This window comes from Neolamprologus brichardi, chromosome 15 (assembly GCF_056152115.1).
Source record: "Neolamprologus brichardi isolate AB-2024 chromosome 15, ASM5615211v1, whole genome shotgun sequence".
NCBI classification, from domain to species: Eukaryota; Metazoa; Chordata; class Actinopteri; order Cichliformes; family Cichlidae; genus Neolamprologus; species Neolamprologus brichardi.
The window spans coordinates 39,115,353-39,132,109 of NC_142118.1; the positions used below are offsets into that span (position 1 = coordinate 39,115,353).

The window sequence follows — 16,757 nt, forward strand, 5'->3', positions numbered from 1 at the left end:
CGTGCAACTTCATCAGAGCCCTTTAAAAATGGTGAGTTTGGTGAAACCCTGGAGCAGCTGATGATGGCTCAGCCTCACCGGCAAAAACTAGTCCTGATGAGTGAAATAAAAAAGGGCCGCGGACGTCGATCACCAATGACCACGGTCACAGGACGGAGCGTGTGATGTCACACGGTCATTTTCATTGTCTAAGAAGCCTGAAAGCAAAGTGGGTGAGTGACAGAGCGCACATTTAAATAAGCGGAGGGTGTCCTGCATGAAGTGTGCTTCTGCAGTAAGAATTAAAAAGTAACCAGGTTTGGTTATTTGGTCATCAGTAAATTATCTGAGTATGAGACTGAGTGAGGCTGGTGACAGCAGATATGTCCCACCTCTGCCCCTGTGACAGCTCCAGCTTTGCACTGATGGGCTGCAAAGTAGCTTGCAGAAGCGAAGAGAACATGAGAAAGCTGCAACAGCTTCAAGCTCACATTTACTGATGAACCGAGCCATCAGCTGATGTAGGCACTGAGATCAGCTGAGCTGCGCGTTCTTGCGTCTGTCTTCTAGCAGTGAGTGTGAAGCAAAATCCATGCAGCTGATGCAAACTTGTGCCGTGTGGCGTGAACAGAAACTAATACGCGTCTGAAAGTTTATGAAGTTTGTAAAAAGATGAAATTGGCTCACAGACAGCAGCAGGTTCACATTAGTGGGCAGGACTCACTCTGCTCTGAAACAGAGACGACAAACCGGAGAAGGAGGAAGTGAAACCACAGCAGCTCCTGATGAGCTCTGATCATGTTTCCTCTTTCTTCTGCTGGTTCTTATGAAAAGCAGTAACGGGAGGTGACAGGTTACTGTTTCAGCTTCTGTGGGACACAAACAACCTGTTGGCTTTGTTTTGGTCCTGAATGCTGAGCAGCTGCTGATGTGTTTGCTGTGTGTCTGTGGCTCTGCACAGACCTGCTAAAATACAACAAACTTTTGTACAACTATGCGCATCCAAGCTGTCGAGGCTGAACATCAGTCGGCCGCTTTATATTCTGTCCACAACCTGTTCATCAAACATCAATGCTCACCTGTAAATAAAAGCTCCACGCACAGTGCGTCTGCCCAGCCCCACTGCTGCCATCGCTGTCATATTCATTAAATATTTCATTACCCAATCCATTTCTTTTATGATGGGAATTTTAATTTTATCTGTCACTTCCTCCAACAGCGGCTCAGCAAACATGCTTTTAGATTCCAGCTTTTGTTTGTGGCCTTGATGCTTTGTTGCGTTTTTCTTTCTTTTTGCTTTCATCTGCACAAACACACAAATGGAAATTATATTTTATCTACTTGTTTTTTACTGCTTTGCTTCAGTGCTTCGTCATCCTGCAAACAAGCTGAACTGCCTCCCATTCTGAACTCCCTTTTGTGAACGCGCAGCAAGGACATAACCACAACAGCTTAACTGCACCACAAATAACATCGTGTGTTTGCACAAACCTCACATTCAGAAACAGTTGTTTAAACTCATTTTGGCCACCTAAACGTTCTCGAGCAGTAAGAGTGAAAGCCAGACGAGGCGACGTGTCTGTGTAGCTGTTTACTCAAAGACCAGGACGACACTGAATGATCAGAGTTTGCGGCGCGCGAAGAAGCACCGAGAAAAACGTCTGAGCTTGTCCAGGTTTGTTGCTGCAGACAGTCACATTAACACTAGAGCTCTGTGGAAATGAGCAACCACTGCAACACACGCAGCTGCGACTGCAAGTACGATGTGTTGCATCAAATCCAAGTGTAGACGTTTGATGCTGAAACCCAGAGCTGCACACTGGAGCATGTTTCTGCTGGTAGGATCATCCAAGGCCTCTCATAGTAGGCTTTGCCTTTATCCATCCAGTGTGTCTCTGTGGAAACGGTTTACACTCACACACACACACACACACACACACACACACACACACACACACACACACTCATTAACATGGCGCAGTGCTCCTCCAGTTGCTGCTGCAAAACACCAGAAACTCAAAGCAACAAAAAGACTGAACACAATCAAAAGAATGTACAAAAGGCACGTTTGACCCCAGTGCTGCTGAACTGTAAGATTCAAGTGTAAATGAGCGTCTGTAGCATGGCTGTCGAAGCTCTCCACCATCACAAAGACAACATCCTCTCTGAGAGCATTGTTCTGGCTGCGTGCGTTTGTTAGCACCGAGGCTAACGCTCAGATCATGTCAGTTAGCCTGAATGCTAGCCAGTGCCAGGCCTTGCTAGGCCCGGAGTCAGCGTGGCCCCGAGTGCCATCAAACTGTCCTCAAGAGGCAGCGAGTCTCTTTACAAGCTGTCCCGCAGAAATACAGAAGATCCAAACCCCGTGTTTACCCAATTTCATCTTTCTTTACCCCACCCGCCGAAGCAAGGGTGGGGGGCAGAGTGGCCGTCGTTAGTAGGGAATGCTAATCATCCCCTCCGCCGTACAGGTCGGCCAGCTTGCGGAAGCGCGGCCCCCAGTCGCCCAGGTAGTCGTAATCCTGGTCTCCGCAGCTCGAGGAGGAGTGCAGGGAGCTGAGGGAGCCGGCGGTGGAGCCGCTGCCTTCGTAGTCGAACACCAGCAGGGAGTCATAGGGAGGAGCGGTGGGGTCGTTGTCTGCTGCCTTCAGACCCTGCAAGACAAAGAGGAGCAGGTGAGGAACAATACGGAAAGAAGAGTGATACGAGCTTTCTGCGAGATGTTTCCTGCACTGAGCCCTCGTTGCCTGCTGGACGGGGAAAGTCTAAAGTGTCCCGTAACACACTGAGGCCGACCTTTGCACTCGGCTCAGAGTGCGTATCACATTTCATACCTCATGTTCTTCCCCAGCAACAGCTTAGTCCTAACCAAAGGCATTTCCAGTCTGCAGTGGAGCGTTTCATGCTGGGTGCTGACTCCACTCACACTGTCGGGGGTTCACGTCTGCACATGACTGTAGGCCAGTCGGCCTGAGCCTGAGGATCACCACCGTGTGCTTCATCAGAGCTTTTGGAGACCACCCAAAGTTTGGTCTTTTACCCCCTGTAGAAGCTGCAGCACATCACTGGGCTCTGACACTGACACTCTGTTGTGCGTTCCTGTTAGTGAATGAGTGGGTCAGTAAAGGTTTCATCTACTTTATCAGTGGTCGCTGCAGCAGGGGAGTGACAACACACACACTGTTTTCTGTGGGGTAAGAACATCCTGACACAGGTTCATCTGGGAGCTTCCACACTCTGAAACCACTGACGACTGTATGGACAATCTCTGCTTTAAACTCCCAGCTGATCAGGAACAGATATTCTGTGTTTGTATCAGAGGTTTTCCACCCGTAACAACTGCAGAGAATCTCTGAGAAAAGCACAATTTACAGTAGAGCAGCTACAAGTCTGACAGTATTAACAGAGGATTATAGTAATCCTACATTTCTATAGTAACTGTACAGTAGGCAGGAGGGTATTATAGAAACTATGTTCATGCTTGAACACAGGCACAGTTCAAACCACAAAAAAGCCCAGCTGATGATCTTTGTGGCTCCACGAGACCATCGTCAGGCAGCAGAGCTCGCTTTCCAAACCAACCGGGATTGGAAATGTCAGTGTTCACTCCCACCAGTGTTCACTCCCACCAGTGTTCACTCCCACCACGACTTCAGTCCCAGGAGAAGAAGAACGAGGCACTTTGGATCAGAGTGAGGTAGAGGAGGGTTGGAGGGCGAGGCAGGGACAAACTGCTCATGCAGCTGTAGTGAGGGGACCACGGCTGTGCAAATACTCCTCATGATTAGGGTTGTGTGTGTGTGAGTGTGTGTGTGAGTGTGAGTGTGTGTGAGTGTGTGTGTGTGTGTGTGTGTGTGTGTGTGTGTGTGTGGGTTGAGATGGACAGTATGGAGGAAAGAGGGATTATGGCGTGTAGGAGAGAGGAGGATTTGGGTCATGCTGGACAGATGCTGCCTCTCTACGAGGAGATTGAACAGATTACTCAGGGTGGCCTGAACTTAAAACCAGCAGCCCCCTCCTACATACAGGAAACGTGTTTCACAAACACTATTTTTATGAACAACAAACGTCTGTAAATGTGTTCAAGCACGAGTCCTTTTCTTCTGCAGCTCGCTGTCACTCAGACCTTAAACTGAAAGAAGCAAATCTGATAACTGTGAAGATGTTTTGTGGGCCCGCCTGTCATCTGACTGAAGACAGTCCCGTCACTCTGAACTCAATGGAAGGAGAGAATTAACGCAGCGAGGGAGGGGCGGGATCAGCTTGCATCAGCTTGTCATGTCTGGAGGATTAAGCTGTCTAGATCAGCTCGCCATGTCTGACAGCTCCTGATCATTATTCATAGCTGTGCTTGGCAGATGTCTTTATGCAGCCCAACCACACACACACACACACACACACACACACACACACACACACGCAGATAATATGGATGCAACTACTGCAGAGACAGCAACATGCATCAGCTGCATCAGTACAGACTCTCTATGCTGAGATGATGACGTCAGCTCTGTTGAAGAAAAAGTCTCTGAGACGCTTCAATGGATTAAGACTCTCAGTTATTTCTCTCAGCGAGTGAACGTCTGTGAGGACGAGTTACACGTGTGGCAAACACACAGTGACGTCACAGGTGAAAGGGAAATCATTTAAATACAGGAGAAACGTCCTCAGTGGGTCATTACTCACACAGTCGAGTCAGTGCTGCAGTTTGTACATGAACCCAAACGAGACCGAGTGCAATGATTGGTCAGCTGTCTTTATATGTGAGCTGTATGTGTGCACAGCTGATCGTTCCAGAAGCTCTTCATTATTGTTTAAACTTAAATTTCAAGTTTGGGTTGTGATAAGTCGAGGCCAGCAGTCCTCAACATTTTTACGCTACGGACGGTTTAAAGTCCAACAATATTTTCACGGACCGGCCTGTAAGGTGTGGCGGATAAACAGGACAAAATAAACGATACAGACAAAAACTGTGGTGTTTGTAACAATAAACGTGAATTCACTGTGTAACTGTGTGACTTTATTAGCAGCGTCCTCCTGAAATACGCCAACAACACAGAGTAACATCCTCCTCTCTGCCCCTTAATGCTCTCTGGTCACTATGGTAACACGTAAATAGTTCTTTCAAAATAAGACACAACTACAACACGGGAAACGACCCAGGGAAACCGAGTTAACGATAAAAACCCCTGAAAACCATGAACTTCACATCCGAGCCTCAACTCTCGTGGCCCGGTACCAAACGACTCACGGACCGGTCCACGGCCCGGGGGTTGGGGACCAGCAGCGGTCCACGGCCCGGGGGTTGGGGACCAGGAGCGGTCCACGGCCCGGGGGCCGGGGACCAGCAGCAGTCCACGGCCCGGGGGTTGGGGCGCGCTGCTATAGAGCATCAGAATCCCAAACAGTGAAGCAAACCGCTCTTCAAACAGATCAAATATGACCCTGATGATTATAAATGGCCTGTATTTGTCTTTGCTTCGTCCCTACGGACCCCAAAGCGCTGCACACTACATCCACACATCCACACACTGGTGACGGCAGCTACGCTGCAGCCACGCTGCCCTGGGGCGCTCTGACAGAGGCGTGATTATAAGAAGCTTCATTTGACATAAAGGCCGCTGCATCCTCATGCAACACTGTGACCATTAATATAAACATGAGTTCTTCTACAGCACTGTGCACAAATCTTGAGCCGCCATCATTGTTTAGATTTTGCTGGAAACACAGGAAACAGGTGCAGTAATGAAACATGTATGGACATGACAGTGACAGTACCAGCTTGACCGTCAATATCTGGTACGAGCACTCTGATCCTTCAGCACAGCCTGGACTTTTCTTATAATTAGATCAACGGGTCTTCAGGAATAATTCTGCAGCTTCTCTAAGGATCGATTCTGGATGTTGGCTGCAGTTTATTCCACTTTCTGCCGAGATGATCCCACACTGATTCAGTAATGTTGACGTCCGGGCTCTGGCTAATCCGTGCCTCAAAGTGTTTCATTGTTTTTTCATCCCGGTGTGTTTCTATTGGTCGTGTGTTTGGGATGAATGACATGCTGAATAACAAGGCTGTTCCAAATGAGACGCCTTCCAGGTGTTATTACCTGCTGGATCACAATGATTCCATCATTTTTAACAAGAATGCCAACATCTCTGCTAAAATGCAGCTCCTGACCGTAACAGCTGCATTTTTACAAACACTTTCCGGCCTCCTCCATGCAGGTTGTTGATAACTTGATATGTAAGACCTGTTTTCAGCCGAGTTCTTGTATAATTTGGCTAATCTCATCCTTTTATCCTCTCTTCTGGAGATCCAGCTTTACACTGAGACCATTTCTGCTGAGGCTTTGCAAACAGTAAACGGATAAACTGAAGGAGGATATTTTTTCCTGTTTCTTAAAGACACTGCTTTCAGATACTCTTTATCTGCTGTAGATCGTTTTTTTCTTAGACATGCCACTTCTTTTGTCCTGACAAAATATGACAAGCAAAGCTCTTCAGGAATCACCTTGTTGGTTCAAAAACACTTTTTTCTGTTATCTTTACCATTTTTTTTAGATTCAACTAAAGAAATGGGTGAAAAATATTTGTTCTTGCAGCAGGCTTCTAGTAATAAAATGCATAAAGACGCAATTTAATATCAGTTCTTTACTAAACCCTGTTAAATGTTATATAAACACTGGGGGTGCAACGATACACAAAATTCACGGTTCGATATTTTTTCTATACAAAAAAATGTTCATGCTTTTTTAATTTGTCATTTATTTAAAATTATAAATATATATTTTAACTCAAAAGTACAGTTTTTAAATTTAATGTTGCTGAAACAACAAAGTAATAAAAAATAAATCTATCTGATGGAGAAATCCCTCATCTTTGGAAAAGAGAGTTTATTACAGAGAAACGTCTCTTTCCAAAATAAAAGCTCTACTATACGCTTCTTCTGGGCTATATTCTCAGCAGCATATTAAACATATCAGGTCCCCATAAGGAGAATCATGTGCTAACGGCTGTCTAAATGACTCGGGTAAAGTTTGTAGCATGCCTGCTTGTTGTTTTTGTCTGCTTCCACTTGTCTTTGCACGAGGATGATGTCGGAGTAAATGTGCAGTCATATTCGTTGTGTTCCCACTAGTGCTGTCAGCGTTAATCTGAAATGACGTTAACGCCACAACACGGCAAATCTCCGTTAACGAGCTACCGCGGATCGCCCCGTGCGTGGGGCTGGACGGCCAACACGTTAACGAGCTAACTGCGCTAACGCGCTGGTTCCCACCCATGTAATTGAGCATTGCTGGCACATCCAACATACTGTTTTACTTTAGTCCATGACGCGCTTACCTTCAGGGTCATACGTCACATGAAGACCAAAATAGTTCCAAACGCCAGATCTGAATGAGGGTGGGGGAGGTTCAATTTGCCATGTTGCAACGAGCTTAGCTTCTGTCTTGCTAGCTTGCGCTGCGCTCAGTGGATCTGCGTTCGACTACTCCGCCTAGGCTGCACTGTCGAGCGCAGATCCACTGAGCGCTCAAAACAGACAGCATCGTCAGAAGGAAAGTTGATAAAATAAATGAAAAATGTTGTATTGTTCGATACATATGCGTACCGAACCGAAAGCACTGTATCGAACGGTTCAATATCGATACGAGTATCGTTGCACCCCTAATAAACACTGGTTTATCTCTTGAATTAGGTGCATCTTTAACACCTGATTCATACGTCAGTGTTAAGCAAAAAAAAGAAGGAAAAGAAGAAGAAAATCCTGCGAATGTCCAAAGAAACAGCGTCCTACAAAAAGCCAAGAAAGTCTGACTCATTGGAAGCAAAATATAAGAAATGAGAAACAGCTGAAAACTTTTGCCCAGTAAAACAATCAAAGTTGGATTTCCCTAAACCCTCAATCAGCCCTTTAAGGACTCATGGACGGCCTCAGCTGGTCTGTGGGATTAACTAAACGCTGTGGATTTACCTCCAGTTCGGTCGCCAGGCTGTGACCACATGTCAAGCCAGCAAATCCGAACCATTAGCAGAGCTAATTAAGAATTAGCACCTCTGTGTTTTTCTAAATGTCAGCTGCTCCACGACGCGCTTCCTTCTTTCTCTTCGTGACACTCACAACGATCATTTCCAACAGTTTGATCAAAGATGCTGAAAGTGTGAATCTGACATTTATTAGAGGGAAATGTTGTCAACAGCAGAGCCCAGAATGAAATACAATCTAAATGTGAATCATTTTAGTGATGATTAATGCGAGCTTCCCTTTTTAAATATGCTCAGCTTTCAGTTTTAAATAGCGGCAGTCAAACCTCACACTGGCAGCTCAGAATACCTCCACAGAGCTTTAAACAAACTGTTTGAACCTGAATATTTTAAATCCTTTAAGGTGATGAGGTAAACTGCACACATCCTGGACGCTCTTTGATGCTCGACACCAAAGGAGGAAAAAAGATGAGAGAAGCAAAAGTAACTAATGTTGGCAAATCCAGCTTTTTATGGACACAGTGTTCACTTAGTGCTGTCAGACAGACACTCTTTCACTGAAGCGGCGATTCATCACTTCCTGTGTGCTTAGAGGTGCATGTGTACAACACTGGAAGTTAATCTGGGAAAGTTCGTGCGGCTGGACCGAAGCACACGCACAGGTTTGAGCTGACATTTTACACAAACATGTTGTCGTCCACGTCTGTATCATCTCAGAGCTGCTGCTCATTGCCGTACCTCATGGATGAAGTCGCCGATGTCTCCTGGGTGGGGGGCTGCGGAGCGGAGCGGGTACTGGTGGTCATGGTGGAGGGGCCTCTCATCCAGACGTCTGATCCCCACTTTGACGCACTCTGGCTCCAGGGCATCAGGCTGCTGCAGCTGGCTAAGGTCATAGTCCTGCACACCCACACAGAGACACAAATGTTGGCATCACAGTGAGTCACACAGCCCTGCATCACAACTCTGCCTCAAAGGGCTTCACAACCTGTGCAGCACAGAGTCTCAGGACAGAGTCTCAGCACAGAGTCTCAGCACAGAGTCTCAGCACAGAGTCTCAGCACAGAGTCTCAGCACAGAGTCTCAGCACAGAGTCTCAGCACAGAGTCTCAGCACAGAGTCTCAGGACAACCCACTGATGATTAATCCAGCATCCCATTGCTTCATAAGGATAAATAGTAAGTAGGGCTGCTCAATTAATCGAATATTAATCTTGATTACGATCTGGGTTTTCAACGATCATTAAAAATGACTGAGCCGATTATTAGCCCCTCCCTCGTGCTTTACTCTCGCGCTGCTCCGTGCGGCAAATCGAGCGCACCTCTCTGCATTTCAAACACGTGTCACAACAATTAAGAGCAGCGGTCTCCAACCTTTTTTGCGCCACGGACCGGTTTATGCCTGACAATATTTTCACTGACCGGCCTTTAAGGTGTCGCGGATAAATACAACAAAATAAAACTAGTACTGGTACCGAAAAAAAGAAGATTTATTCATAACACACGTGAAAAGACCCAGGAAAACTGAGTAAACGATAAAAACGATAACAAAATAACGCTGAAAACCAATAAAAACACTGAAAACTATACATTTCACACCTGAGCCTCAACTCTCGCGGCCCGGCACCAAACGACTCACGGACCGGTACCGGTCCGAGGCCCGGGGGTTGGGGACCGCTGATTAAGAGGACCCGAGGGAAGCTCGGAAAGCTGAGCAGAAGTTATTTGGAGAGGAGAGAGACTGCTGTTGGTTGAAAAGAGGTAAAAAAAACTTGAGTGGTGTGGAAACATTATGGGTTCAGAGTCAGACGTGGATCAAGTCGACACAGTGTGTAAACTTTGCTACAGTGTCGTAGCTGCACCACAGAGCAACACTGCAAAGTTCACTAAACATGTTTACATTTTTCATTTATTTCTTATATTGCAAACATTTGCACTGTTATCAGTATTTGCACTATTTTATATTATTTTTGACAATCTTTAAAGTCATTATTCAACACATTGTTATTGTTAAATAAATATCGTCAAATAATCGAGATCTCAGTGAAAATAATCGAGATTATCATTTTTGCCATAATCCAGCAGCCCTAATAGTATGTATCATATTATGTAGTAAACTGCTGTTTCCTGTTGCTGCTGTGTGTAAAGTTGCAGTCAAAGGTTTACATGAATGTCAGAGTAATGTTGGACTTCACAGCACAGACCTCAGACCAGAACCATCGGCAGGTTGAAGCAGCTTAAACAGCACCGAGTGTGAAAAGTGCCTGAAGCAGGTTATCAGCTGTCGTTGGCTCGGCACTGAGATCAGCCAGTTTCTGAAACTATTTATGCTCAATTATACCAAGTTGTTATAACCGTTCAGCTGCTCAGTTTGTGTTTTATTTACTTTCCTGTTACAATAGCAGAGCTGTGAGCGCAGCAGTGACGTGGGCAGCTGAGCTATTGCTGTGCGCAGTGATGCTCTGCTGTGAACAAAGAAAACATCTTCAGATTTCTACTTATTCAGAGTGGAAAAAGAGTAATGACCACAATTAACTGTCAGTAACTGCAGTATTTAAGGTGAGATAATGTAGCCACATTACTCATGTCTGCCTCCAGTAATGGGATTACACTGCTGTTTTATCCAGGAGCAACATCTCAGCGTATCATTTTGTGTTGTTGTGGATGAAGAGTGCTCTCTTATATCCTGTTACGTGAGGCTGCAGAGTCGTGATAAAGTCGCTCTCTCCACTCTGCTCAACGCTGTAACAGCTGTGGCCGACTAACCTGCTGTTTGCAGCCAAATCTACCTGAACGTGGTGACGACTCAGAAACGCTGGATTTCATGTACGGCTTAAAACGTCTCATTACTGCGCACGGAGACACGGCGACCTCCAGAGTGTCCTGAAACATGAATTCAACTTCAAACACTTCCACCTTAAAAGAGACAGAATATTTAAGCTGCCATAAATTCACACTTCAAGCTAAACGAGAAAAAATTAGTTCCTGGCCAACAATCCTCGCCATCATTGAATAATAACATATTCTCACTAATCGTAGCCTAATGCCAGGTACTCAGCCTGTGGCAGTGGAAATACCAGAAGGATCCTAAAATCATAACGAACTTGACAGATTCATGAAAGCAGCCGTCTCACACTCAGCTAATGGACTCATCATCTTTCTGTTTTAGCTGTATTTAAGTTCCAGTGAATTTCACCCAGTCAAATGAGCACAGTTGGCTCTCGTGATGCAAAGTCTACCCACATCATCCTCGGGGTACAATGAGAACGCCCCTAAAGCAAACTAATTAGCATCGCAGCTAGTCTTTCACCTTCTCTCCTGCAGCGTGGATATGATCAGACGAGTGTCACAGCCTCTGATCTGCTCGTGGTTGTGTCTGAGTCACCGCAGAAAACAATTCATGCTTTCTGGTTTCCAGGGAAAATCGACTAAAGGAGTCTTCCAGGACAATAACTGCAGGCTGTGGACTGACCTTGGGCTTGATTCACAATAACGACCAATCAGAGGAACACTCTGAGAGCCCAGCGTTAACCGGCAGCAACGATGTTTGCTTCTTTACTTTCTATACTTGCCACGACCTGATTGAATGCTTCATTTGAGGACTCTGTTTTTACAACCATGCCAGCACATTTCTGTAGAAAAGATACAGATTCTTTCTAAATGACATGAATGACTTACACATTGGAGACGTGACAGCTTTGTCCCTGTTCTGAAGTTTAGAGGAATAATAATAAGTGTCAGCGTTTCTAAATTCAAGGATGGTTCAACTGAACGCAAAACTCATCACCCTACGAGCATCTACCAGGCTGACGCTGTCCAAACCAAAGCACGACACTAGAGGACTAACTCGTAGGAAAAACAATAAAAATATGAACTCGGTTCAATTAAAATGTATTTACATATCACAGAATTGCAACAACAGTCGCCTGAAGGCGCTGAATATTATCACAAACCTGTGAGGGGAAACCCCCACACAGCGCATTATAATCAACCTGCGTAGCAATGCTGGCTACTCTTTACAGACTGATCACAGCAGATGGCCCCGCCCCTCCCTGAGCCTGCTGGAGGTTTCTTCCTGTTAAAAGGGAGTTTTTCCTTCCCACTGTCGCCGCTCATAGGGGGTCATATGACTGTTGGGTTTCTCTCTGTATGTATTATTGTAGGGTCGACCTTACAAAGCACCTTTAGGCGACTGTTGTTGGCGCTGTGTAAATAAAACTGAATTGATGGACCTTTGTTTATAAACTGAGTTGTTGTCACAGGTTTAGTCGTTTGTTATGAGTGACTATATGTTTGTTATATATCTGTTTGCATCATTACTGAACCACAATTAAAGAACAAGCACAGTTTGAGATTTTCACGTGAAGCTGAATTTTTGAGACACCCCAGAAACACAAATGTTGACGTGAGCCTGGTTTTTCACGCGGTGTCACATGTGCTTGTTCATCGAGCTGCTAACAGTCGTAACAGGTTAAAACTTCCACAAATGCTAATAATTCCTTCATGACTCTTTTATGGTGCAGGATTGTGGTTCTTTCATGCTCTGGTCTTTTGTTCGAAAGATGTTTTCTTGCACAAAAATAAAATGAAGATACTGGACAGATAAGACAGGTGCAGGTGATGGAGCTGGGTGTGTTTCAGTCTTGGACTGTATGCTGTAAATACAGCATCATCTGATCTGTGGTGCTCTTTATCATCCAACACCCCACAGCTATCAGTGCAATGCTATGCAACATCTGCTGAAATGTATAAGTCGGTGTGCTAAATCCACAAATAGCAACAAACATCTGAGCCCCAACAGGTCCAGTGAGAACGCCTGCCCACAAAGACAAACGCTCAGTCTTATTCGGAGTCATTTTTCTTCCCAAACACTAAACCTCAGGCTTCTCGCACCTTCCAAATCCCACCTTCACCTGTGATTGTGACGGACATTCATCCACACAGATCGCTGTTATCAGATTATGTCAAGAGAGTTTGAGCACCTGTGTATTTCACTTTGCTTCATGTCACAGGCCAACGCCGTTACGTAGCGTTTAAAGACAGCATATTATTAGTTTAGTCAAAGAACACGGTGATCTGCAGTTTATAGTTGCTGGTTTGGCTCAGTCTTTCCTGCATAGATGGACCGCAGCTTAGGACAGTGATGAGGCCAGATGTTGGAGCTGGGAGGAAGCGGCTTGCAAAGCAGCTTGCAGTTATAGAGGACACTGTACGATCTGTCAGTTGAATGTGTAAAAGGTTATCATCAGCTGATGCTGAACTGGCTCATCTGCTGGAGCCTGTATGAACTCATGCTCAGTTTTTGGCTAATGGTGCATAAGCAGAAGCTGACTAAAGGTCTAATGGTCTGTATTTGTTTGCTTTACTCATCCCTAAGGACCCAAAGCGCTTTACACTACATTCAGTCATTCACACACTGGTACACAATGTAGCTGCTACATTGTAGCAGCTACATTGTAGCAGCTACATTGTAGCAGCTACATTGTAGCAGCTACATTGTAGCAGCTACATTGTAGCAGCTACATTGTAGCAGCTACATTGTAGCAGCTACATTGTAGCAGCTACATTGTAGCAGCTACATTGTAGCAGCTACAGCTGCCCTGGGGCGCAGTGACGGTGAGGCTGCCGGACACTGGTGCCACCGGGCAAACATGGGGTTAGTATCTTGCCCAAAGATATTGCATGCAGCCAGGAGGCAGCCTGGGATCGAACCACCGACCTTCTGATTAGTGGCTGACCTGCTCTGCCCCCTGAGCTACAGCAGACTGTGTGTATGTGTCCAGTATGTCTCTGTGTTTCGTGTTGTTGGCGTGCTTAAGCACACAAGTGTGTTCCCGAGAACTCAGTCTGCTTTTTATCTGAAGCTTAAATCCAGACAAATAAAGAGCTGAGCTGCTGTAGAAAAGAAATGAAAATCCTTATCAAACAGTGCAGATCCCCGACACCATCCGAGGCCTGTGCAGCGCTACTGTGGCAACGATAAAGGAAGAAGCAAACCTTGATTTTCTTTTATTAACTTTGTGTCCATTGTTTAGCCTGGAGAGAGATTACACGAGCTTCTGTTTATTGAACCGCAGGGAATAAAGTACGAACTGCACCAAAGTCAACCAACACTCACTTTTCATTTTGTCTTATTCACGGCTCTGTTGACTGTGTTCCCTTTAATAATGCACTTTGTTATGATGTTTGGAAAAACTTCATCACTTACAATATTGATAGGATTCGTCAAGCTTATCAAGGCCCAGTTTTCAAATTCAGAGAAATATTTAAAATCTTTTGATGGAAATTTTTATTTTAGAGGAGCTGGAACAAAGCCTCAGGCTTTCATGAGCCTTTGTGTTTGTGACTCAAATGTAATAACTGAAGAGGAAACACTTTTCCAGAGTTCTGTCTAAATAAAAGCACAGCTACAGGAGAAAGAGGACGAAGGAGTCAGAAACAATATTAAGTCCAAACTAACAATGAACATAACAACAATAACACAGATGTTGACCCTAATACACTTCTAAGCCAGGGGCCGACTCTTTCATCCCTCATCACTGATTTCCCCTCAGTCACGCGGAGCCACAGTATGAGTATTTAATCAAAGTGCATTTTATTTGTGTTCGTTCTAAATCTGAAGATTATTGTGATCTTGAAATATTGAAATAAAATTATTTGTAATTTTGGTCACTCAAAATAAGCATCACACTCCACATCAGAAGGCCGCTCCTGCTCACAATCACAATGGAGAGAGGAGGAGTGGAGAGTTTTCCAAGACCGGAATACCTCTTGGAGTCGATCTTTGCATCCACACATGTGAGCAGCTGTTCTCCACCACGTTAAAGCAAACGCCGCCCACAGATGAGCTCACAGTAAAGATGAACGGGACGCTGTGCGCAGAGTTCAGGAGCAGACGTCCCGTTAACCAGGTAACATAAATATTCTGCAGATATTTTGTAAATATTTATTTTTCATTGTTTAGTGACACGGCGCTTTTTTTGAATTTATTTTTTAAATTCAGGCTCGGCGACACGCTGTAAGGATGAGGCTCACGACAGGTTTTGTTATGTGGATCATTTAAGTTCAGCTGTTTAATTCATTTGAAAGACCTTCAACTCAGGAACAAACTGCAGAAGGAAAATGACTGAATTTATTTCATTAAGTGCTTTTAAATCTAAACTACGAATCCTTGAGGCCAAGTCCATAACATGCAACTGTTTCAATTAGACTGATTGTCATTTTAACTGATTTTTTAATTTTTTAATTTATTTTTATTTGAATTTTATTTTATTTTATTTGTATTCTTTCACTTATTGTTGCATGTGTGTTGTTGCTGCCTGTGTTTGAGTCATTTCTGTAACTGTGAGACACCTGCTGCTGCCTATCTTTGCCAGGTCTCCCTTAAAAAAGAGGTTTTTAATCTCAATGGGATCTTCCTGGTTAAATAAAAAAAAAAAGAGTTTCTTTTTGTTTTATTTTTAGGAGTCCAAAATGTTCAAAATGTGTTCATCACATAAATAAAATGGAGATTTCTCTGTAGACCTTCATGGATTTCAAGAGCAACACACTACAGTTTCTTATACAAAGCATAAGGTAAAGAACAATCTACATACGCACAGTGTTATCTTCATTTTAGATGTCATAAAGTATTTGTGGTGTTTTTTCCATGGAAACTGGCTCCAAATGTGTCTGTGGGTTAAAGGCGGCTGTTCTAAACAACTTTCATGTTGTGCGTGTAGCAGCGTGTAGCAGCGTGTAACTCCTCTCAAACGATCTGGTGCCAGTTTGTCGTCGTGCTCACCAGCATCACTCATAATGAGACTGTCCCATATTTGGGATCTGACCCGAGAATTCTGCTGTGAGACTAAAGAACAGACGTGATGAGGAGAACCATCATCAGGTACAACGAGAGCTCTGCAGTCCCGCTGTTGGAATTACAGCAGCGTGCTAGCATGCTCAAACCATTGTGTCAAAGTACAGCGAGTACAGTCCTCTTTACAAATACAGATATACAGAGCGCACAACCAGGAATTTCATGTGAAGAAAGTGGTGACCTCGTGGTGCATGAAGAAACCAGGAACCAGCATCACTGCGACACCACGCTACAGTCTTAGTGCTGCTGATGGGCTGACGGCTATCAGGGACTAAACACCGGCTGTACCAGCTGTGATGACAGTGTCACTTTTTGATGAAGGGGCAAATTTCTTGACTGCTTTGTTCAGCGCCCCGCAGCTGAGAAACAAACTCTCGGCCGGATTAGTAAAAGTTTGATGAATCGCTGAATTGGTTTCACCCTAAATCCAAAATTTCACTCATTTCACTTCATTTTGAATTTTCTTTCCTCTTTGAAACAGTTTTTTGTCCCATATTAATCTTTGTACCCTCTCACACACAAACAGCCTGACGTGGTTCCAGTATGAACGAATCATCGTGTGAATAATCTCCCCTCTCTGCTGTTTCAGGTCGTCTTAAAAAGGACACATTTATTTATCTTTTTGTTGAATCTGCTGTTGTATTTGTGTACTTGTAGTGTTGTAACATGTTTCTATTTGTGTTTTAGGTCACCTTCAAAATAAGATGCTTTTTTTCAGGAGACCACCTCGTCAGTGATGAAGCCTCGCGATGTTCGCTTACTTTATGACTCTGCTGATTAGACTGGTGTAATATTTCTAAGCCAAATTCTACATTTATTATCAGAGAAGCATAAATATGATCACAAAATGAAAAAACAAACCATTGTTAGTCTTCCACAGGCTAATAATCGACTCACTCTGCTGTTTATTTCCGATAAGGAAACTAAAGCATAGCATC

At 44.5% G+C, this 16,757-nt stretch overlaps 1 protein-coding gene across 1 annotated transcript in view; it reads right to left on the reverse strand.

Annotated features, from left to right (window-relative positions):
* Nucleotides 1–530: 530 nt before the first annotated feature.
* LOC102794990 (cadherin-2-like) overlaps nucleotides 531–16,757 on the reverse strand; it is a 106,436-nt gene continuing 90,209 nt past the window's right edge. The window contains exons 15-16 of the mRNA XM_006791902.3: nucleotides 8,704–8,865; nucleotides 531–2,633 (exon numbers count right to left, since the gene is read on the reverse strand). Of these exons, the coding sequence (XP_006791965.1) occupies nucleotides 2,427–2,633; nucleotides 8,704–8,865 (369 nt within the window). The 3' untranslated portion in view covers nucleotides 531–2,426. The remainder of the gene's footprint in view (nucleotides 2,634–8,703; nucleotides 8,866–16,757) is intronic.